The following is a 24,663-nucleotide window of genomic DNA, read 5'->3' on the forward strand; positions in this document are numbered from 1 at the left end:
TATCTTAACATGACAGGCAGTTGAGAAATTTGCCTGTTAACCTTCTCAGGAAGCATTTGTCTCTTGCTTAAAATCATTTCTTCTCACTTTGTGAAAGATATTTGTAACCTTCCTCAGAGAAAAGAAAATTCTCTATAACGCACATTTAGGAATATTGTTTCATGGTGTTAATTAACGTCTAACTTTCAGTTTGGCATTAACTCATTTATTTGCAGAATGGCATCAATTCTACTTACTCTATTATCAGAGAAAGAGCAAGTTTTTGTTTTGCCAGAGGTTTAAAATCTGTCCCTTCCCTTCCAGCCCCTACCACTACTCACTTGTTTTCTCTAAACAAAAGGTTTGCTGGAGATGGGTAACGATATTTTTTAACATTACAGTCACTGAATAGGGAATGCAGAGTTTCTGATAACATTCTGGTTACTGAAAGTTACCATAAATTCCTTCAGAAAGTCTCATTTCCTGAGAATTAAAACATATGCATGTGCACAACTTAGCTCCTCTAAGCTACTGAGTAAAACATGATGGTTTTCTTTTGGAAGTTCCTGAAAGAGCTTCAGAGCTGGGTAGTGCCTTGGAGTCTTGCTGTGGCTAGGTCCTCACCTCAGCACTGCATTTTCAAAAACTGTAAGAAGTGCCCCTGATGTACACCCACAAGCTTCTCTTCCAAATAGTCCCCCATACCTGTGTATCCACTTGTGCCAGTGATCTCGCCTCAAAGCAAAGTACAGGTTATTGCAGATGACTCTGCCCCTCCCACCAAATAAAACAAGAAATTGGATTTCTTATGGTTTAACTGATAAACAAAAGAGAGTTCAGTATAGTAAGTGGCCTCCACGTGCTGGTCTTAACACACACAATAGCGCGCACAGACTGCGAAGTGTTATATTGTACTGTGGTGTTAAAAGGAAAACAAAATACACAAAGCAATATAGCAATATAAACATATCATGTATGCAAAACGTGGAGAGACTTCCCTACGATCATCTGGGTTGGTGGCCGTGGAGAGATTGTTAAAACCAGAGCGAGAAGGTAGGACTCCTCTGTGACCTGAAACAGACCAAGGCCTTTCAGAAAGGGAAAGATAAGGCCTAAAGCAACCTTAAGATTCCAAGCATAGGAAGAATTATTATGCTGCCAAAAAAAAAAATACTGCTCATATTCTCCCCCTGCCCGATGGGCTTAAAATGTAACATGAAGGAATTTGGTTAAGCACAATTTTCTGAAGAGGAGTGCTCTTAAAACCTAAATAAATTAAGGAATGAGTCAGTGACAGCCTTAGTAGGTCTGTGAATGAATGACAGGTTAAATGTGGGGCTTGATAAGGACAGATGAGATAAGATAGGTTCCCTTCGCACCTGCTGTTCCCTGTAACTGGAATGCCTTTCCCTCAGATGTGCACATGGCTCTCTCATTCACTTTACTGTGTTCTCTGAAGGACATTGGAACAGTGACATTTAATAAATGGTCACCTAGCCAGAGATGCTTCCCCTCCAGGCCCTCACTCTGCTTCATTTTAGCCCTTATCACTGCCTGAAATTACAGCATACATTCGCAGACTAATTGTTAGTGATCTCCCATGTTAGAATGCACACGCCATAAGGGCAGCCATGGTCATCTCGTAGGGCCCAGACTGATGCCTGCTGAGTGGTGAATGATTCACATATATGAGTTCGAATAAATGAACAAATGTCTCAAACTCAAAGGGATCTGAGACATCTGTGCTTCTTGGAAAACCTGCATATTTCTTCCCTGTTCTAGAGGGCATAAGGGAGTTGTGTGAAACCTTGTGCCCTATGAATGCCAGTGGAGATAATGATGGATCCCTGAGACGTGATTCAGGAGCCCTCCAGCCTCCTCCTCCTTCTGTATGGAGCCACCACTGCAGAGAAAGGGCAGCTCCTGGCTTGAGGTCCCCTTGGAGAAGTGAGGCACTTCTCTGGCAGTGTCTGCAGCTCTGTGAAGGTGGCCCATGACTGCCAGCAGTGGACAAGATTGTTCATTGTCAGCTCAAAGTCAGGTGGAGGTACTGGAGCTGGGGTAAAGTGTCAACAAGTGTTGCACAAGTCTCAAAATTTCTGACAGCTTAGAGATAGCATTTCTAACAGTGCACATACCAAGTCTTTATTTGGGGATATGGAGCAAACTGTTTATGCACAGATTAGCTGCTTGAGGTGAATCTCAGCTTATTTCACCTGCACCACACCTGCCTAGAAGAGTCAGGACACATGGTCTATAGGTAAGAATCACCTGGGGGAAATTTTACAAAGTACCTATGCCTGGCCTCCACTCACCAAATAAGTGAGATGCTCTGGGTGTGGGACCTGGGCATTGTCAATATTTTTAAAGCTCTTGGGGGGATATCAAAGTTCAGACAGGTTTAATAACCACTGGACTAAGGAGAAATATATATTTCATTACCAATCTTTGGATTCCTTTCATTTTCCCAAGGGTTTGGCTCCTTGTGGAGGGGGAGACTATTTTACGAAACACGAGAAGAATACTGGAGAACATCAACCCTACACACTCACACACACACAAACGCCACACTTCATCCTATCATTTTCCTTCTATTGAAGGCTTCAGCTTTCTTCATTTTTCTGAGCACTATTATGCCATAAGCAGACAGCTAAGTTCATAACACCACTGATGGACTTTCCTGAGAAAGATTAATATGGTAGAACTCTTTTGCGTGAGTGTCTCCTCTTTTTGGTACTATCACTCTAGCGCTCTGGCAAAATTTAGGGAATTAAATCCCAAAGGGCTCCAATGCAACCAACTGATTCACCATTGAGCCATTGGGGTTGAGGCCAAGTCCCCATAAGACACTGGATTTCATATATCCACACTCTCTTCAGCTAACCATGGCTCTTGCGGAGGGTTTCTGTTTGTTGCATCTCCCTGGTGTGGCAGATTTTCCAGTGAGTCTACTCGTAGAAAGGGAGGGTTAGTGGAAAACAGACCAGCCTGAGATCAAACAAGCTGGATTCAGGCAGGTGAGGCAGAGACTAGCCAGGTGCATCCCTTTTTAGTGACAGGAAATATTAAAGATTTCCAAGAAAGGAATTCCTGGCCTCACCATCTATCTGCTATTTTGGCAATTAATAGGTTATCTTTGGAAAAATTTTGTTTGGCACCCAGAACTTTTCATTTGAACCTCTCATGTCAATGAGTAATGTTCACTTTTGAACAAGGAGCATATAGATTTTCTCCATACACCTCTTTGGGTTGCCTTAATTGGTTCTTTTTAATATGCACAAACTAGATCTCTGCCTGAAAGTTGTATCAAGTCATTGCTTTAATTAAATAAGTGAGATGAAAGGCTGTGTTTCCTAGGCTGCTAGGTTGGGCATGGGCATGTATGTTGGGCATGTGGGGAGAAGTTGAGTAGAGGGGTGGGCAGGAGGGAAAACTCTTTCTATGCCTGGATTATCACTGTAAACTCAGTTGGAGTTAGCACATTCCAATATACTGGAAAAGTAATCCATACCTTTCAGAAAATGTCCATAAGGATGACAGTGAAGATGACAGTGATGTCGATAGCTAAGGTTTATTGAGCACTGAATACGTGCCCAGGACTGTGCTAATTATTTTACATGTATAATTTTCTTAAATCCTCTGACCAAACCAACAAGGTAAGAACCATTATTATCTTCACAATGCAGATGACAAAACCGAGGCACAGAAAGGTTAGGTAATTTGCCCCAAATACACAAATCCATTGTTGCAATTTAAGCAATAAGAACATTTAATACATCTTCCAGAGGAAAAAAACACTCTTACATTTCTGACAGTGTCAGGTGCTTTATAATCTGGCTCTGATCTCTTCCTTCCCCAGTTCCCTGTAATCTCTCAGAGACCCTGCTGCAGTCAAATGGATTGAGTCACTTAACTCTGCAAAATGGCATGTCTTCCCATCTCCCTGCCTTTGTTTGCGTCACCCCACCCCATGGCTTCCCTTTTAGGGATTAGAATCTACACATCTTCAAGCTCAAGTACCATTTTCTCCATGAAGCTGTCTTGACCACAACGAGCTGTAAGAACTTTGTTTCCCCTTAAATTCACTCAACACTTACTGTCTCTAAGAAATACTGGGCAATTAGCATTTTATGTCCACATCACAGATACAGATGTCATGCAAGCATATTTTAAACTCCTAGAGGATACTACATTTTCCGATTTAATGCCTGGCACATTACAAGTCTCTAAGGAATATTTTCTCACTACTATTTCTTGGACCAAAAAGTTTAGACTATCTCATGACCTTCCCAGGGCAAACATGTAAATAACAAAGAACTACTGCAAACAGAAGGAGATACAGCCCTCATACACTTAGTTCTGTTCCAGAGGTTGCTGGAAGATGTCGTTTTACCCAATTACACACACTGGACTTCAGATTGTCTTTTAGCAGGTATGGCTTCAGTGATGGCAGAGCGCTTATAGCAGGTCCATCTTCTGGGACTTACAGAGAGCTCATCTCTGTAAGGTACATCGAGCAGAACCACGAGGCTCTGTATACCTGTTCCAAGTTCTGCTTGCAACTCTAGTCAGTGCCAAACCGTTGGATTTGTATTTTCTAAACCTTGACATGACAGGTGGTAGAGACTTCCAATGCACCAGCATAAGAATGGATAAACAAAGTGTCACACATTTAAAAAATGCAGGACCAACAAACCAGACGCTTGAATCCAATTCAAAAGAGTACTGGAAACCGCAATCTTGAATGACAGAGCCTCCTGCTGGTAACACATAAATCCCTGCCTGTGAGGCACTGGGGTGTTACCAGCACACCCAAAAATGAAGAATTCAGGGTCTTTCTTTAAAGATTAAGGCATGGATGGAAAATGATTACGCAATGCAATTCCCTTTTTCTTTTCTTCTTCCTATCACAGAAGGAACAACTGCTTTTGTGTGTTTATGTGTGTGTGTGAACGGTTTAAATAAGAAGCTTCTGCTAATTCTTCTAGTCAATAGAAGCTTCTGCTAGTTCATATATTCAATATGAAAGAAGAAATTAAAAATCCCATTTTACACATATGGTATCTTTTCATAATATAAAGCCAAATGTAAAAAGATAAGAGAATGACTCTCATCAGAGGACAATTACCCATGACAATTAAACAATTGCTGCAGTCAGTGAGGACCAGCATGGAATACTAAATCTCAAGAAGCAAAATTTATTTATGCTTGAACTTTCCTTAGGGACAAAGGCTCAAGCAGAATGACTTGCTTCCCTTGCCTGACAAAGAGAATTTAGGTAGAGGCTCTCCAACTTCAATTTGATTCAAACTGCCATCTATAGAATAGCTTTTGTTCAATTTGAAGACCACATCGCTGCCTATTTAAATGACATCCCATCAAGGGGTTGCTGCCCCACTCTCAGGGTGTCCTGGATGCCATGTTCATTGCATGCACTTTCTTAGTTTTAATCATTGTTCAAAACCCCTCTCAGCATTAAACACTGGCAAATTCTCCTGATTAATATATATACGATGCAAGAATACAAAAACATGTCTACTGTGAAAGGGATGACCAGGGATCACCTCATAGAAAAGACAAGTTAAAAAAAAAAAAAAGACTGCATTTAAAAATAGCATGCTGTCCCCTCTTCTAACTTATTCTAATTAACTCAGCCATGCACTCACCACATGCATTTCTAGCGCGGAGCATGAACTGAAAACTATTAAACAAAGTCTAATTTCCTCAAGCTAAAAAAAGCCTTCACCAAACAGCTTCAATAACAGCAACGGTGGAAAACAAGATCGTAGGTGCATACCTTAACCTCCTGATTGGTGAAAACCTCAACGTCCACCACACAGGCAACCAGAGTGGAAACATCACAGTCCATGCTAGGGGCTGGCATTCCCCCTTCTGAATTTGCAATGAAGACTTCGGCAACCTCAGAGCTGTGAGTTTATGGGAAGAACCTCCAAGAGGAGACTGCTGGGGCCGGGCCGGCTGCTGCTGCGCGGAGGGTGGCGGGAGGCACGGGCACCTGGAGGCGGCTCCGGCTGCACTCAGGCTACCGCGTCTGAGGCAGCACAGCAGAGTAACGGACGGCCCGGCTCGCTCATGGCAATGACATCACCGCAAAGACTGACACAAGCTGAAGCTATTTTTTTTTTTCCCAAGCCTTTTATCTCTAGGCAGTGCAGTGGAGCAAATTGAACATGATTATGTGCTAAATCTGAACTCAGACTAAATCAATTCAGGCAGCGTTAGCTAGGAACTGAGTCATAGCCGTTGTTTCAGCCGACTGCTTGTGTTTGCAGAAAGCAGGGAAGGGGGGTGCAAATCTGACACCAGAGGTTCTGCTTTGTCGGGAAGGGGTGGGGGGTAGGGTGGATAATTCTGTAGTTGAGCTTCCCGAGGTTAAGGTTTGACAATTGTCTGCCTCAGAGATGAGCAGGAAGTTGAGGCATTTTGCAAATTGCTTGGCTTCTGTTAATTGCCCTGTGCCACTTGGAGCAGCCACATATGCTCTGGGCATCTTAATGTATCACGGCATGGGCTGAATAGAAATCCATTCTTGGAGTGACTAAAGAGCTGGTCCTCAGTCATCTGGGCAGCCTGGTAAGAGCAGATAATTAAAGGTTTGTGAAATTCTATTTGTGGCACATAAGTGCAGACCAGTAACTCTAAAAGTGCCCTTCAACCTCGGGATTTCAGGCTGTCTCCAAGGTCATTCAAACCAAAAGCAATCTGCAGAAAGGAGTTCTAGCAAACATCTTTTGTAGGGACAGATGGCAGGGTCTAATGGGAAAATGCATTGATGTGGGTCATTGTCAGAGCCTTGGGCTCTCTTTTGCCTGGGGACTTCACACATGTCCCTTTGCTTTCTCATCTTCTCCCCATTGTGAATCCCTGAAGGGGAGGGCTGTGGATAATTCCCCTTTGTATCTTCAGCCTTTGCAGCATGCCTGGCACCAGAAGACAACCTTTGTTTAATGAATAAATCAACCAAACAGTGATGACCTTCTTTCACAGTAGGAGTAAGCAAGGAAATTTTATATATATAATCATTTATTTATTTTATATCAGATTGGTTTTAATTTTAGCATTTATTATAAAAGTCCCACTAGAACTCATTAGCATCCTAGCAGGATCTATCTCCAGTAGCAGTGCTAAGTTGCATATTCAGTGACCACTGTAGTATCATAATTTTTAACAGATTGATACCTTTCTAACACATGACTGGACAAACTGTTTCAATTTTACATGCAGATGAAAAAAAGGTGACATTTCAGATGGAAGGGAGAAGCTTTGTGGTTCCTCCTCATTAGACGACATGACATCGTAGTGTTCCCCTTCAACAAGGTGCTATCCATGCTAAACGTAATCAGTCCACAAACATAGATATTTAGATTGATGAAATTATGGAGCAGTTATGTTGTTCAGAGCACTGGGGGAAAATGGCAAGTTATATGCAGATACACAATCCAACTCACACTTAATGAATGACAGCTATGTGTGAAGTTCTGTGTCAGATGCTTTTTTTTTTTGATTATTATAATAATGACACATTTACTATGTAATAACATCCAAACTCTTAAAAGGCTGATTGCTTCAAATTTTTGGTTGAATTGCATTTAGGTAGATTTGAGTACTTTAGTGCCATGAGAATGAAATGAATGTTTTATTTTTATTTCACAAAATTGCAGAATCTTTAATTTTCATATCTGCATTATATAGCAAGATAAATTACACTCTTTTTGTTTTTGAGATGTTTTGCAACTCAGGCATTATGGAAAGAAATGCAATTACATATTTTATAATAGAAAGTCCACTACTCAATATGAAGGAAGGAATAATAGCCCAGGCATCTGCTCTGGAGTAAAAATAAATGTAGGCAACTGATGATTTTTAAAAAATAATCTTGAAATCTTCCATTTAGAACATTTGATTTTGTAAACACTTATTTTTCTTTTTGCTACTAATGTCATTATTATTCAATATTGAATTGCTTCCAGTAAAGAAATGTATTAAGGCTAAAAACTGTATACAATTAATATGTGTTGGTTGTCTTTTGCCAATAACATGTTTGTAGACATAGAAAGCACAAACTTCTAGAGCTTAAAAGCAAAATGAAAATTAATCAGACAATTGGCTAAAATGGCTACATACAAAAATAATAACAGTTCTTTTTCCAAATTAGCAATAGACTGGAGAGCAACTAGCAACGACTAGAAATAGAAGTTGAAGGAAATGTTCTATTCACAACAGCAACATAAACAATAAAATTAATTTAACAAGAAAAATCCCATGTGAAGAAAACCATAAAATACTATTGAAAGACATAAATAGCATTCTGAATGAATGAAAATACATACCATGTTCTCAACAGTTATGTAACATTGATGCTCATTCCCCCCCAAAAAGGATTTTATAAAGGGAATGATTTCCAATTAAGGACCCAATAGGGTTTTGGGGGATTTTTTTTTAAGTTTTTTTTTTTATTATTAATTAAAAAGAAAATTAACTAACACAACATTTAGAAATCATTCCATTCTACATATGCAATCAGTAGTTCTTAATATCATCACATAGATGTATGATCATCATTTCTTAGTACATTTGCATCGATTTAGGAAAAGAACTAGCAAAACAACAGAAAAAGATATAGAATGATAATATAGAGAAAAAAATAAAAATAATAATAAAAATAAAAAATAAAAAATATATAAAAAAGAAAAAAAAGGAAAAAGAAAAAAAACAAAAAACACAAACAAACAAAAAAACTATAGCTCTGATGCAGCTTCATTCAGTGTTTTAAAATAATTACATTACAATTAGGTAGTATTGTGCTGTCCATTCTTCAGTTTTTGTATCTAGTCCTGTTGCACAGTCTGTATCCCTTCATCTCCAATTACCCACTATCTTACCCTGTTTCTAACTCCTGCTGGTCTCTGTTACCAATGACAAAATAAGTTTATTCTCGAATGTCGGTTCACATCAGTGGGACCATACATTATTTGTCTTTTAGTTTTTGGCTAGACTCACTCAGCATAATGTTCTCTAGGTCCATCCATGTTATTACATGCTTCATAAGTTTATTCTGTCTTAAAGCTGCATAATATTCCATCGTATGTATATACCACAGTTTGTTTAGCCACTCATCTGTTGATGGACATTTTGGCTGTTTCCATCTCTTTGCAATTGTAAATAATGCTGCTATAAACATTGGTGTGCAAATGTCCGTTTGTGTCTTTGCCCTTAAGTCCTCTGAGTAGATACCTAGCAATGGTATTGCTGGGTCATATGGCAATTCTATATTCAGCTTTTTGAGGAACCGCCAAACTGCCTTCCACGGTGGTTGCACCATTTGACATTCCCACCAACTGTGGATAAGTGTGCCTCTTTCTCTGCATCCTCTCCAGCACTTGTCACTTTCTGTTTTGTTGATAATGGCCATTCTGGTGGGTGTGAGATGATATCTCATTGTGGTTTTGATTTGCATTTCTCTAATGGCCAGGGACATTGAGCATCTCTTCATGTGCCTTTTAGCCATTTGTATTTCCTCTTCTGAGAGGTGTCTGTTCAAGTCTTTTTCCCACTTTGTAATTGGGTTGGCTGTCTTTTTGTTGTTGAGTTGAACAATCTCTTTATCAAATCTGGATACTAGACCTTTATCTGATATGTCGTTTCCAAATATTGTCTCCCATTGTGTAGGCTGTCTTTCTACTTTCTTGATGAAGTTCTTTGATGCACAAAAGTGTTTAATTTTGAGGAGCTCCCATTTATTTATTTATTTCTTCAGTGCTCTTGCTTTAGGTTTAAGGTCCATAAAACCGCCTCCAATTGTAAGTTTCATAAGATATCTCCCTACATTTTCCTCTAACTGTTTTATGGTCTTAGACCTACTGTTTAGATCTTTGATCCATTTTGAGTTAACTTTTGTATAGGGTGTGAGATACGGGTCCTCTTTCATTCTTTTGCATATGGATATCCAGTTCTCTAGGCACCATTTATTGAAGAGACTGTTCTGTCCCAGGTGAGTTGGCTTGACTGCCTTATCAAAGATCAAATGTCCATAGATGAGAGGGTCTATATCTGAGCACTCTATTTGATTCCATTGGTCGATATATCTATCTTTATGCCAATACCATGCTGTTTTGACCACTGTGGCTTCATAATATGCCTTAAAATCCAGCAGCGTGAGACCTCCAGCTTCATTTTTTTTCCTCAAGATACTTTTAGCAATTTGGGGCACCCTGCCCCTCCAGATAAATTTGCTTATTGGTTTTTCTATATCTGAAAAATAAGTTGTTGGGATTTTGATTGGTATTGCATTGAATCTGTAAATCAATTTAGGTAGAATTGACATCTTAACTATATTTAGTCTTCCAATCCATGAACACGGTATGCCCTTCCATCTATTTAGGTCTTCTGTGATTTCTATTAACAGTTTTTTGTAGTTTTCTTTGTATAGGTCTTTTGTCTCTTTAGTTAAATTTATTCCTAGGTATTTTATTCTTTTAGTTGCAATTGTAAATGGAATTCGTTTCTTGATTTCCCCCTCAGCTTGTTCATTGCTAGTGTATAGAAATGCTACAGATTTTTGAATGTTGATCTTGTAACCTGCCACTGTGCTGTACTCATTTATTAGCTCTAGTAGTTTTGTTGTGGATTTTTCCGGGTTTTCGACGTATAGTATCATATCATCTGCAAACAGTGATGGTTTTACTTCTTCCTTTCCAATTTTGATGCCTTGTATTTCTTTTTCTTGCCTAATTGCTCTGGCTAGAACCTCCAACACGATGTTGAATAATAGTGGTGATAATGGACATCCTTGTCTTGTTTCTGATCTTAGGGGGAAAGTTTTCAATTTTTCCCCATTGAGGATGATATTAGCTGTGGGTTTTTCATATATTCCCTCTATCATTTTAAGGAAGTTCCCTTGTATTCCTATCTTTTGAAGTGTTTTCAACAGGAAAGGATGTTGAATCTTGTCAAATGCCTTCTCTGCATCAATTGAGATGATCATGTGATTTTTCTGCTTTGATTTGTTGATATGGTGTATTACATTAATTGATTTTCTTATGTTGAACCATCCTTGCATACCTGGGATGAATCCTACTTGGTCATGATGTATAATTCTTATAATGTGTTGTTGGATTCGATTTGCTAGGATTTTGTTGAGGATTTTTGCATCTATATTCATTACAGAGATTGGTCTGTAGTTTTCCTTTTTTGTAATATCTTTGCCTGGTTTTGGTATGAGTGTGATGTTGGCTTCATAGAATTAATTAGGTAGCTTTCCCTCCACTTCGATTTTTTTGAAGAGTTTGAGGACAGTTGGTACTAATTCTTTCTGGAATGTTTGGTAGAATTCACATGTGAAGCCATCTGGTCCTGGACTTTTCTTTTTGGGAAGCTTTTGAATGACTGATTCAATTTCTTTACTTGTGATTGGTTTGTTGAGGTCATCTATTTCTTCTTGAGTCAAAGTTGGTTGTCCATGTCTTTCCAGGAACCCGTCCATTTCATCTAAATTGTTGTATTTATTAGCGTAAAGTTGTTCAGAGTATCCTGTTATTACCTCCTTTATTTCTGTGAGGTCAGTGGTTATGTCTCCTCTTCCATTTCTGATCTTATTTATTTGTGTCCTCTCTCTTCTTCTTTTTGTCAATCTTGCTAAGGGCCCATCAATCTTATTGATTTTCTCATAGAACCAACTTCTGGTCTTATTGATTTCCTCTATTGTTTTCATGTTTTCAATTTCATTTATTTCTGCTCTAATCTTTGTTATTTCTTTCCTTTTGCTAGCTTTGGGGTTAGTTTGTTGTTCTTTCTCCAGTTCTTCCAAGTGGACAGTTAATTCCTGAATTTTTGCCTTTTCTTCTTTTCTGATATAGGCATTTAGGGCAATAAATTTCCCTCTTAGCACTTCCTTTGCTGTGTCCCATAGGTTTTGATATGTTGTGTTTTCGTTTTCATTCGCCTCGAGATATTTACTAATTTCTCTTGCAATTTCTTCCTCAACCCACTCGTTGTTTAAGAGTGTGTTGTTGAGCCTCCCCGTATTTGTGAATTTTCTGGCACTCCGCCTATTATTGATTTCCAACTTCATTCCTTTATGATCCGAGAAAGTGTTGCGTATGATTTCAGTCTTTTTAAATTTGTTAAGACTTGCTTTGTGACCCAGCATATGGTCTATCTTTGAGAATGATCCATGAGCACTTGAGAAAAAGGTGTATCCTGCTGTTGTGGGATGTAATGTCCTATAAATGTCTGTTAAGTCTAGCTCATTTATAGTAATATTCAGATTCTCTATTTCTTTATTGATCCTCTGTCTAGATGTTCTGTCCATTGATGAGAGTGGTGAATTGAAGTCTCCAACTATTATGGTATATGTGTCTATTTCCCTTTTCAGTGTTTGCAGTGTATTCCTCACGTATTTTGGGGCATTCTGGTTCGGTGCATAAATATTTATGATTGTTATGTCTTCTTGTTTAATTGTTCCTTTTATTAGTAGATAGTGTCCTTCTTTGTCTCTTTTAACTGTTTTACATTTGAAGTCTAATTTGTTGGATATTAGTATAGCTACTCCTGCTCTTTTCTGGTTGTTATTTGTATGAAATATCTTTTCCCAACCTTTCACTTTCAACCTATGTTTATCTTTGGGTCTAAGATGTGTTTCCTGTAGACAGCATATAGAAGGATCCTGTTTTTTAATCCATTCTGCCAGTCTATGTCTTTTGATTGGGGAATTCAGTCCATTAACATTTAGTGTTATTACTGTTTGGATAATATTTTCCTCTACCATTTTGCCTTTTGTATTATATATATCATATCTGACTTTCCTTCTTTCTACACTCTTCTCCATACCTCTCTGTTCTGTGTTTTCGCATCTGACTCTAGTGCTCCCTTTAGTATTTCTTGCAGAGCTGGTCTCTTGGTCACAAATTCTCTCAGTGACTTTTTGTCTGAAAATGTTTTAATTTCTCCCTCATTTTTGAAGGACAATTTTGCTGGATATAGAAGTCTTGGTTGGCAGTTTTTCTCTTTTAGTAATTTAAATATATCATCCCACTGTCTTCTAGCTTCCATGGTTTCTGCTGAGAAATCTACACATAGTCTTATTGGGTTTCCCTTGTATGTGATGGATTTTTTTTCTCTTGCTGCTTTCAAGATCCTCTCTTTCTCTTTGACCTCTGACATTCTAACTAGGAAGTGTCTTGGAGAACGCCTATTTGGGTCTATTCTGTTTGGGGTGCACCACACTTCTTGGGGTGTAATTTTAGGTCCTTCATAAGAGTTGGGAAATTTTCAGTGATAATTTCTTCCATTAGTTTTTCTCCTCCTTTTCCCTTCTCTTCTCCTTCTGGGACACCCACAACACGTATATTTGTGCGCTTCATATTATCATTCATTTCCCTGATCCCCTGCTCAAATTTTTCCATTCTTTTCCCTATAGTTTCTGTTTCTTTTTGGATTTCAAATGTTCCATCCTCCAGTTCACTAATTTTAACCTCTGTCTCTTTAAATCTACCATTGTAGGTATCCATTGTTTTTTCCATCTTTTTACTTTGTCCTTCACTCCCATAAGTTCTGTGATTTGTTTTTTCAGACTTTCTATTTCTTCTTTTTGTTCAGCCCATGTCTTCTTCATGTCCTCCCTCAATTTATTGATTTGGTTTTTGAAGAGGTTTTCCATTTCTGTTCGTATATTCAGAATTAGTTGTCTCAGCTCTTGTATCTCATTTGAACTATTGGTTTGTTCCTTTGACTGGGCCATATCTTCAGTTTTCCTGTTGTGATCCGTCATTTTTTGCTGGCGTCTGGGCATTTAATCAGATTTCCCTGGGTGTGGGACCCAGCAGGTTGAAAGATTTTCCTGTGAAATCTCTGGGCTCTGTTTTTCTTATCCTGCCCAGTATGTGACACTCGTCTGTCTGCGGGTCCCACAGTAAAAGATGCTGTGGCTCCTTTAACTTTGGAAGACTTTCGCTGTGGGGGAGGGTCGCTTGGGGGAGTGCCGATCCAAATCTCCCAGCCGGCCCGGGAATCTGCACATGGTGGGGGGGCACTGGCCACCGCGGCTTGAGGGGACCGCCTGTCCAAATCTCCCAGCTGGCCTGGGAAAGAGGGAGGGAGGGACTCTGGCCGCCAGCCGCCCTGGCCTGGGGAAGCGCGTGCCCTCGGGGATCTCACTGTAGCGGATTCTCCCAGCCAGTTCAGCCGTGCCAGAATGGGGTATGCTGTCTTTTTGGTCTCTGTTGTGGCTCTGGGAGCTGTTCTGTACCGTTTCTGTTTCTTTAGTAGCTGTTCTGGAGGAGGAACTAAGACCCGCGCGTCTTACTAAGCCGCCATCTTCTCCAGAAGTCAGATGCTTTTTTTGTATGCTGTATGGTGGAGTCACATTTCACTATTTTTCCATGTGAGTATCCTGTTATTGCAGCACCATTTGTTGAATTTTTTGTTTGTTTATTTTTTGGGGAAGTGTATGGACTGAGTATTGAACCTGGGTCTCCCGCGTGGCAGCCAAGAATTCTACCACTGAACTAGCCTTCCATGCCCTCTGCCAGATGCTTAAGTAGCAGTCACTATCCTCAAGGGGCTTAAAATCCAGGGGAGCAGATTCACCATGTCTGTATAACAAGGACTGGAGATGGTGGCTGATGAGTTATAGAGAGCATTTGGTGGGAGAATTGAAGAAAGAGCAATGGATGCTGAAGAGAGCTGAGGCAGGTGAGCATCAAGGAGGAAAAGCCTTCTGCCCTGACCTTGAAGCACGGGTAAGACTTTGGCACACAGAGGAGTGGACACACTCTCCAGGTAGGGGAAAGCAGTGGAGAAAAGCCCAGGTGAAAGAAAGAATAGGGTATTTGGGAGCAAGGCATATTCAGGGCTTAAATTCAGCAGGATCCCAGGGTGGACAGGCAGCAGCAGGAGCAATGAGGTGGTTTGGAGCTGTGTGTACCCCCGAAACCCTGCTCCTAAATTTAATTAATTTCTGTGGGTGTGACTCCTTGTAGGTAGGACCTTTTGATGAGGTCATTTCAGTTAAGGTGTGACCCACCTCAATTTAAATGGGTCTTAATCCCATTACTGGAGTCTTTTATAAGAGAATGAAATTCAGACAAAAGAGAGAAAGCTGTGTAAGCAAGAAGCTGAAAGCAACGGAACTCTCTTGCCACCATGTGCCTTACCATGTGGCAGAGGAGCCAAGATTGCAGGGATCCAACTCTTAAAAACTACCAACTAAGGGGAGAAATCATCGCTTTGATATGGACATTTTCCTAGCCTCAAAACCATAAGCAAATAAATCTCATTGTTTAACCCTGCCCATTTCATGGCATTTGCTTTGAGCAGCCTAGAAAACTAAAACAAGCCAGATGGTGCAAAGCCTTCAGGGCCCTTGGTCTGGTCAACCACAGGGTGCAAGACCAAATTTTTGATAAGGAAACGTGGTCCATACATATATAAATATAGCTAAAAATATAATGCATAGACAAAAATAATTCAATTTTGAATGCCATGATCTCTGTTCAAGAAGAAAAACCAAGTGACTATTCTCTTTTATTTCAGAAGTTGCAGGTTGACAGTAAATACAGAGCTCTCATATACCCCCTCCATAATTAACACCTTGTATTAATGTGGTACATTTGTTACAACTAAAGAAAATTTATTATAATTGTACTATTAACTATAGTCCATTCTTTACATTAGGGTTCCCTGTTTGTATTGCACAGTTCTATGTTTTTTTATTATATATTTTTAATACACTATAGTACATTCTAACATTTACTTTTTAAGGTTTCATAGCAGTGACATACGGTAAATATTTAAAAATCAGCTCTCTGAAAAGAAAAGTCTTGATTGTAGTGTTTGCTGAGTTCGTGATATAAATATTCCCATTATGGCTGAATTCAAGCAACCAATGTGATGTTACAGGACACACGGTAGAAAAGAGATGCACATAATCCAATCATGTGGGCAGTCTGATCCACCTCGCACATACCACTGTTTCATAGTCATGATAAGTACTACAGCAAATCAGTGATGGTTCATCCACAGAGGTGCATGTAGCATGTATGTCCTGACCATGTATCCAACAGGCCAGAAGGAATAACCCATGTCCCATTTCCCTAAAGGCCTCTGGATTTATTTGACACTTTCTGTTCAGGAAGGAGTTGTAAAGGATACATGTGTGTTATTTTAAGACAGAGCCCTGCTGTGGTGAGTCTTGGAAGGAGGACATTAGTCTATGCAGGAAGTAGAGTCCCCCTCAAAATTGTAAAATAGGTAGTTTGTTTTTTTCTGGTGGATCCTTAGTTCCTCCTTCTTTATTTGTTTCTGCCCTGGAGATTCCTTCCTGTTTCTCAAGCATCCACTAACTTGATGCGTTCCTCTTTTAAAATATCTTTTCAAGGACACAGTTCTCATCTCACTAGTATTAGCATTAAATGACCCTTAACTCACAGTATTATCTATCCCCAAAGAATGTGGATTTTAACAGAGGATAAAACTTTATATTGAGTAAATCATGTTCTAAGGTTGGAATTATAGACATTGGGAGCAGATGGTTTCTGGGGCAAAGGAAGTTTCCAGTGACCCTGATATAAAATCACTGAGGTTGCAGTAGGTGGGTTCAATGCATTAGTCATGCAATATAACGTCTCTAGAGAGAATATACTTTTTTATAGCAGAGGATGCCCAGCAGCCTTGGTGGTACCAGGGGTTTCTATGTACCCTTGCAGAGACTACAGTGGCCTATATCCCTGGCCCTGCTTACTCTCCCACCTCATTCCATCCCATTCTCCCTTTTACTTTCCATGTTCCAGCCCACTGACCTTGATGTCCCAAACAAACCCATGCTCTTTGTCAAATCAGGGTCTTTACCCTTACTTTTCTCTCTGTCTGAAAATATCCAGATCTCCTCATGGCTGGCTCTTTATTATCTTTCAGTGCTCAACTCAAATGTCATCTCCTTAGAGAAGCCTTCCTCGGTCACCCAAAATAAAATAAAATGTGTTCACACGTATGCATATACAAACACACACATGAGAAGGGTCAATAAGTATCCCAGCATCTTCACTTTAGTTTTCTTCTTAGCACTTTTCACAGCCTGAAATTACCCTGCTCGTTTAATTCTTTGCTTGTTTATTGCTTCTCTCCCCAACTAGAATTTAATCTTCATGAAAGTGGAGATTCTGTCTTTCCTGCAAGCCTGCATTGTTTTTACAGGTTAAAAGCACAATGGACACCATGGAGGTATTCTAAATATCTAAAATACAAGTGGACACCTAAATGAATGAATCTTCAAAGTCAAGTACATGGACTCAAACCAAAGGAGGTGCCAGGTGTGTGAGTCCAGCATCACCCCAAACTTGGACAGCTGAGCCTTGGCACAGCTCTGTTCTGGAGTGTGATTCCCAGCTAAAAAGCCCAGAAAATTTTAGGATGTTTCCAAACTTGCTCTTCAATAACTGACCACACTGAGAAAGTGGATGCAGCATGACACAAGGCAAGGTGGCCTCGCCCCTCAGGCCAGGCAATTCTCTAAGAGGACTGGCATCTGTGCTCATGTAATCACCATCAACTGGGTAGCAAGACATGAGCCCCTTTTAATCCCAGGGATGGCCATGCCAACAGAGGTGGCAGCAGCAGTCATGTCTGCTTTTGCTAATGAGCCTAGAAATTCCCAACACAGCTGTGGGTTGTCAAAGGCTTTGATCTTCTGCATGCCCTTATGGATCCATTAGCTTTGTTTTTAAGTGTTTATTATAGAAAAGTTCAAATATTCAGAACAGAGAGAATATAATGAACCTACATGTGCCCATTACCAAGGTTCAAGAATAATTATCTTGTGGCCAATCTTGCTTCTTCTTTACCAGTGGTTCTCAAAGTGTGGTCCTCAGACCAACAGCATCAGCATCACCTGGGAACTTGTTAAAACGGTAAATCCTTGGGTCTCATGCAAGACTTAAATCAGAAACTCTAGAGGAGGGGGCCCAGCATCCTTATTTTAACAAGCCCTCCCAGAGATTCTGATGTAAGCTAAAGACTGAGAACTACTGCTCTATGTCCCCACACCTTCCATACTCACTAGAAAACTTTGTAGCAAAGGTTTGGCATCAAATCATTACATCTGTAAATATTTCAATAAATATCTATGAAGGACGAGGACTCCTCTTTTGAAATCACAATGCCTATCATCATACACCCCAAAAGGAAGAATTCTATAACATCATCAGATAACCTGTCACCATTCTCAATTCCTCAACAGAATGACAAATGACAATTCCCTCATGTTCTGTCCCTACCGTTCTGTCTTTACTTTCTTTCTTTAACAGAAATGGGATCCAAACAAGGACCATACGTTGAGGGTAGTTATTAAGTCTTGTATGTCTCTTTAATCTACAGAATCCTCCTCTAGCTTTTCATTTCTTCTTCATTGCAATTTGTTGCTGCTGATGATGATTAAACCACGTTGCTTGCCCTTTAGAATTTCTCCCAGTCTGGATTTTCTTTATGGACTCCACGCAATGTCATTTAAACTGTTTCTCTGTTGCTGCTGGTCCTGTTAGTTAGGTCTGGAGGCTTGGTAGATTCAAGTTAGGGAAGACTCCTTTGTGTTGTGTATCTCCAGCAGGGGTACATGATACCTGGCTGTCTCTCTTTTGTGATATTAGCAGCCTTTCATGCTCAATGCCAAAATTTATTCATTAAGAGTTGCAAAATGATGGTATCCCTTTTCCATTTTTTCACAGAATATTTCCATTAGGAGTAATTACTTCTCATCTACTAGGTACTCTGAGCTAATTTTGTAAGAAAAGCAAAATAAATGTTTGATCCTTTTCCTTTATTAACTAGTTTTTTTTTTTTTTTTTTAATAAATTACTTGTTTCCCTATTATCCTCTAAAGAGTATGGTAGAACTGGATGGTTTGAGGCAGGGCAAGATGGCAGCATAGTGAGGTGTGGAATTTAGTTTGTCCTTCTTAGCAGCTGATAAATAGCTCATAACTGTACAAGACAACTGCTGGGGGGACATCAGTGATGACACACATCATACATGGGTGGAAAGGCTGAGATCCCACAAAGAATTGTATGTCTCCCATACAATTCTGCTGCAGAGGCCAGTGCCCAAGCCTCGGATGGTGGTGCCCTTCACTCATGGGCATGGCAGGCTGGTCCCCAAGGGGAAAGGAAACAGACTTTAATAATAGCAAGGAAATAGCTCAACCAAGCTCCAATTATGGAATTAATTAACAAATTCTGACTACTGAAAACAGGCCCCAAGAACAGATAAATCTGGTATAAGAACTAAAGGAGCCAGGAGTTTTCACCTGGATAGAGGGGGTAGGGCTGATGGAAAAAACAAACAAAAAGCCAGGGGTGGACAGCACTAAATACTGGAAAAGTGTTGGGCCCCAAGAAAAGGAGGCACATATAGCCTGGGGACACACAGAGCCATGTACCATCTCCAGCTCTTGATTGGCAAACCCAGGAGTTGGGGCCAGCCTCTGAAAAGGCTTTTTGTTTTCCCCAACCTCTTAATACCTCTTTAGATAGAACTGAGAGCACTCTCAGGCTCCAGCAATGCCCCAAGAAAAGGCAGAATTAAGTCATGTCTGAAAGACAAAGTAAATAGTCAGGTGGATGAAGACAATTCCCTAATGGGTGTGTATTCCCCAAGAAAAGTGGGTGGGACCAGCTCAAGTGGAGGTCCTCCTTTGGGGAATTCAGGCCCAGGGGCCTGGAAAACAGAAGCAACCAAAGCTCTCTTACTATTTCAGCCTTTGTCTCAAACACACTATTACAATTTAGAGGCTGCTGAAATTAAAGACACGACATCAGTTTACGCTGGTGGGAAGCCATGAACAGACAAGCACCATGTACTGGGCAGAAAAGGAAAAGCACAGAAACTTCATAGGAAAGCCTAACAACCTACTGAGTCTCACCCTCAGGGAAATTTGATACTGGCTGCTCTCTCCTCCTGAGATATGGGTGTATCATATCTGGGAAAATATGCTGGGGTCTATAATATCTGAGGAGAACCTCCTCAAAAAAAGAGGCTCCATATAGGCAGGGTAAGAAACAGAAAAAAAAATTAACTGAAAAATTCTGATCAGTTAAACAGAACCTATGTGAGAGGTCTACAATAAGTTGAAGTGAATGCCAAAGAACAGATGGAGACCAAAGCCATCCAGCAAGAAAACCCCAGGTAAAAGAGTAAAAATGATCTCCAGAATAAACCAATTAAGGAAGTCAAATGCCTAGATGCCAGCAAAAACTAATGAGTCAAACTAGGAAAATCAAAGATATGGCTCAGTAAAAAGAAACAAACCAACATTTTAAATGAGATACAGGAGTTGAAACAACTAATTCAGGATGCTTAAATAGACAGGCAAAATATCATCAAAAATCAAATCAATGAGTTGTTGGAGGATATGAAGAAAATATTGGGTGAACATATAAAAGAACTTGAAAGTCTGAAAAACAAACTGCAGAACTAATGGGAATCAAATACATAATAGAAGAAGTGAAAAAAGCTATGGAGACCTACAACAATAGATCTGAAGAAGCAGATGAAAGGACTAGCAAACTGGAGTACAAGACATCTGAAATCCAACACACAAAAGAAAACATAGGGAAAAGAATGGAAAATTATGAGAAGGGTCTCAGAGAACTGAATGACCACATGAAGCACATGAAAAAAATATATATATATATGTTTTATGGGTATTCCAAAAGAAGAAAAGAAGGGAAAATGAGCAGAAAGATTAATTGAGGAAATAATCACTGAAAAGTTCCCAACTCTTATGAAACAGATAAAATTACAGATCCAAGAAGTGCAGTTACCCCAAACAGAATAGATCCAAAGAGACCTTCTCCAAGACACTTAGTAATCAGATTGTCAAATGTCAATTACAAAGAGAGAATTTTGTAAGCAGCAAGAAAAAAGCATTCAAGGAAAGAGCGATAAGACCATGTGTGGATTTCTCAGCAGAAAGCAGAGAGGTTAGAAGGCAGTGTGTGATATATTTAAGATTCTGAAAGAGAAAAACTGCCAGCCAGGAATTCAATACATAAAAAAACTGGCCTTTAAAAATGAGGGTGATAGTAAAATATTTTCAGACAAACAGTCACAGCGAGAACTTGTGACTAAGAAACCTGATCTACAAGAAATACTGAAGGGAGAACTGTAGGCTTATAGGAAAAGACAGGAAAGAGAGGTCTGGAGAAGAATGTGGAAATGAATATCAGTAAAGACAAAAAGAAAAAAAAATAGATGTGACATAAAATCCAAAAGACAAAATGGTAGAAGAAAGTACTGCCTTTACAGTAATAACATTAAATGCTAATGGATCAAACTTCCCAATCAAAAAACACAGACTGCCAGAATGGATTTAAAAAAAAAAAAACAGGACCCATTTATATGCTGTCTACAGGAGACTTACTTTAGATCCAAGGTTAAAAAATAGGTTGAAAGTAAAAGGTTGGGAAAGATATTTCATTCAAATGACAACAAGATAAGAGCAGGGGTAATATCTGACAAATGAGACCTCAAATGTAAAACAATTAAAAGAAGCAAAGAAGACACTCTGTATTAATAAAAGGAATATCTCAACATGAAGACATCACAATCATAAATAATTATGCACCAAGACAGAGCACTCCAAAATACATGAGGCAAACACTGACAACACTGAAGGGAAAAGCAAACATCTCTACCATGATAGTTGGAGACTTCAATTCCATGTTCTTATCAATTGATAGAAAATGTAGACAGAGGATCAATAAAGAAACAGATCTTGAATAATACAATAAATGAACTAGACTTAAACCTTTACAGAACATTACACCCCAGAAAAGCTGGATACATATATTTCTCAAGTGCTCATGGATCATTCTTAAGGATAGACCATATGCTGGGTCACGAAGCAAGTCTCTAAGAAATTAAAAAATACTGAAACTATACAAAATACTTTTTCAGATCATAACGGGATAAAATTGGAAATCAATAACATGAAGAGGACCAGAAAATTCACAAATATATGGAGGTTGAACAACACACTATTAAACAACAAGTGGATCAAGGAAGAAATTACAAGAGAAATCAATAAATATCTCAAGGTAAATGAAAAAGAAAGCACGACATATCAAAGTTTATGGGATGCAGCAAAGACAGTACTGAGGGGAATTTATTGTCTTAAAGAAGACAGAGCAAAAAAATCAATGAATCAACTGTTCACCTGGAAGAACTAGAGACAGAAAAGCAAACTAAACCCAAAGAAAACAAAAAGAAAGAAAGAATGAAGATTAGAGCAGAAATAAATGAATTTGAGAATATGAAAACAATAGAGAAAATCAACAAAACCAGAAGTTGGTTATTTGAGAAAAGTTGATAAAATGGATGGATCCTTACCTAGCTTGACAGAAAGGAGAGAAGATACAATTAAATAAAATCAGAAATGGAAGAGAGGACGTATTTCTGACCCCACAGAAAGAAAGGAAGTAATGAGAGGATACCTTAAGCAACTACATGATAATAAATAAGATGATGTAGATAAAATGGACAACTTCCTAGAAAGGTATGAACAACCAACATTGACTCGAGAAGAAATAGATGACCTAAACAAACTAATCATAAGTAAAGAGATTAAGTCAGTCATCAAGAAGCTTCCCAAAAAGAAAAGTCCAGGGCCAGATGGCTTCACATGTGAATTCTACCAAGCATTGGTAAGAAAGAATTAGTGCCAATTCTGCTGAAACTCTTCAAAAAAACTGAAGAGAAGGGAAAGCTACCTAACTCATTCTATGAAGCCAACATCACTCTAATGCCAAAGCCAGACAAAAATTCTACAAGAAAAGACAATTACAGATCAATCCCTTTAATGAATATAGAAGCAAAAATCCTCAACAAAATCCTTGCAAATCAAACTCATCAACACATTGAAAGACTTATGCACCATGACCAAGTGGGTGTGTAAGGCTGGATCAATACAAAAAAATCATTTAGTATATACACTATATCGATAAGTCAAAGCAGAAAAACACATGATCATCTTGACTGATGCAGAAAAGGCACTTGACAAAATTCAAGATCCTTTCTTGATGAAAACACTCCAAAGGAGGAATGGAAGGGAACTTCCTCAACATAATAAAGGGGATATTTGAAAAACCCACCCTTTAAGATCAGGAACAAAACAAGGATGCCCACTGTCACCATTGTTATTTAACATTGTGCTGGAAGTTCTAGCCAGAGAAATAAGACAAGAAAAATAATTAAAGGCATAAAAATTGGAAAGGAAGAAACAAACCTCTCATTGTTTGCAGATGACATGATACTATGTTGAAAATCCCAAGAATTCTACAGCAAAGCTACTAGAGCTAATAAATGAGCACAAGATCAACACCCAAAATCAGTAGTGTTTCTATACACTAGGGATGAGCAAGCTGAGGTGGAAATCAAGAAAAAAATTCCATTTACAATAACAACCAAAAGAATCAAATATTCAGGAATAAATTTAACTAAGGACACAAAAGGCCTAACACAGAAAACTACAAGAAATTGCTAAAAGAAATCATGAAAGACTTAAATAAATGGAAGGGCATACCATGTTCATGAATCAGAAGACTAAATATAGTTAAGATATCAATTCTACCCAAATTGATTTATAGATTCAATGTAAATTGAAATCCCAACAACTTACTTTGCAGAAACAGAAAAACCAATAACTGAATTTTTCTGGAAGGGGAGGGTGCCCTAAATAGCTAAAAATATCTTGAGAAAGAAACATGAAGTGGGAGGTCTCACACTACCTGACTTTAAAGCATATTACAAAGCTACAGAGGTCAAAACAGCATGGTACTGGCATAAAGACAGGTATACTGACCAAAGGAATCAAATTGAGTGTTCAGAAATAGATCCTCTCATCTATGAACAATTGATCTTTGATAAAGAAGGCAAGCCAACCCACCGGGGACAAAGATGCCTGTTCAATAAATGGTGCTTGAGGAACTGGATATCTGGATGCCAAAGAATGAAAGAGTATCCATATCTCACACCCTATACAAAAATTAGCTCAAAATGGATCAAAGACCTAAACATTAGAGCTAAAACCATAAAACTTTTTGAAGAAAATGTAGGGAAACATCTTATAAATTTTGCAATAGGAGGTGGTTTCCTAGACCTTACACCCAAAGCATGAGCAATGAAAAGAGAAAAAGGTAAATGGGATCTCTTCAAAATTAAAACACTTTTGTGCATCAAAGAACTTTGTCAGGGAAGTAAAAAGGCAGCTGATGCAATGGGGAGATAATATGTGTAATCCATATATTGGAAAAGGATTTAATATCCAGAATATAAAAAGAGATTCTACAACTCAACAACAAAAAGACAAACAACAATTTAAATATGGGCAAAAGACATATTGAACAGACACTTTCCAGAAGAGGAAATACAAATGGCCAAAAAGCACATGAAAAGATGTTCAGTTTCACTGTCTATTAGAGAAATGCAAATCAAAACCACAATGAGATATCATCTGAACTCATTAGAATGGCTATTAAAACAACACAGAATATGACAAGTGCTGGAGAAGATGTGGAGAAAGAGGCATGCTAATCCAGTGTTTGGTGATAATGTAAAATGGTGCAACTGCTTTGGGAGGAGATTTGGTGGTTCCCTAGAAAGCTAAATACAGAATTG

At 38.9% G+C, this 24,663-nt stretch overlaps 1 protein-coding gene across 3 annotated transcripts in view; it reads right to left on the bottom strand.

The window, feature by feature from the left end:
- The window catches only part of RCAN2 (regulator of calcineurin 2), a 318,690-nt gene that overhangs the window by 92,605 nt on the left and 201,422 nt on the right, over positions 1-24,663 (bottom strand). Inside the window, exon 1 of one of the 3 annotated variants that reach the window (XM_077161975.1) lies at positions 5,777-6,021. The exons of the other annotated variants lie outside the window; for them this stretch is intronic. Coding sequence (XP_077018090.1) covers positions 5,777-5,863 — 87 coding nt within the window. The 5' untranslated portion in view covers positions 5,864-6,021. Of the gene's footprint in view, positions 1-5,776; positions 6,022-24,663 lie in introns of those variants that run through there. 3 annotated transcript variants of the gene reach the window in all.

Source organism: Tamandua tetradactyla, chromosome 5, assembly GCF_023851605.1.
Source record: "Tamandua tetradactyla isolate mTamTet1 chromosome 5, mTamTet1.pri, whole genome shotgun sequence".
NCBI classification, from domain to species: Eukaryota; Metazoa; Chordata; class Mammalia; order Pilosa; family Myrmecophagidae; genus Tamandua; species Tamandua tetradactyla.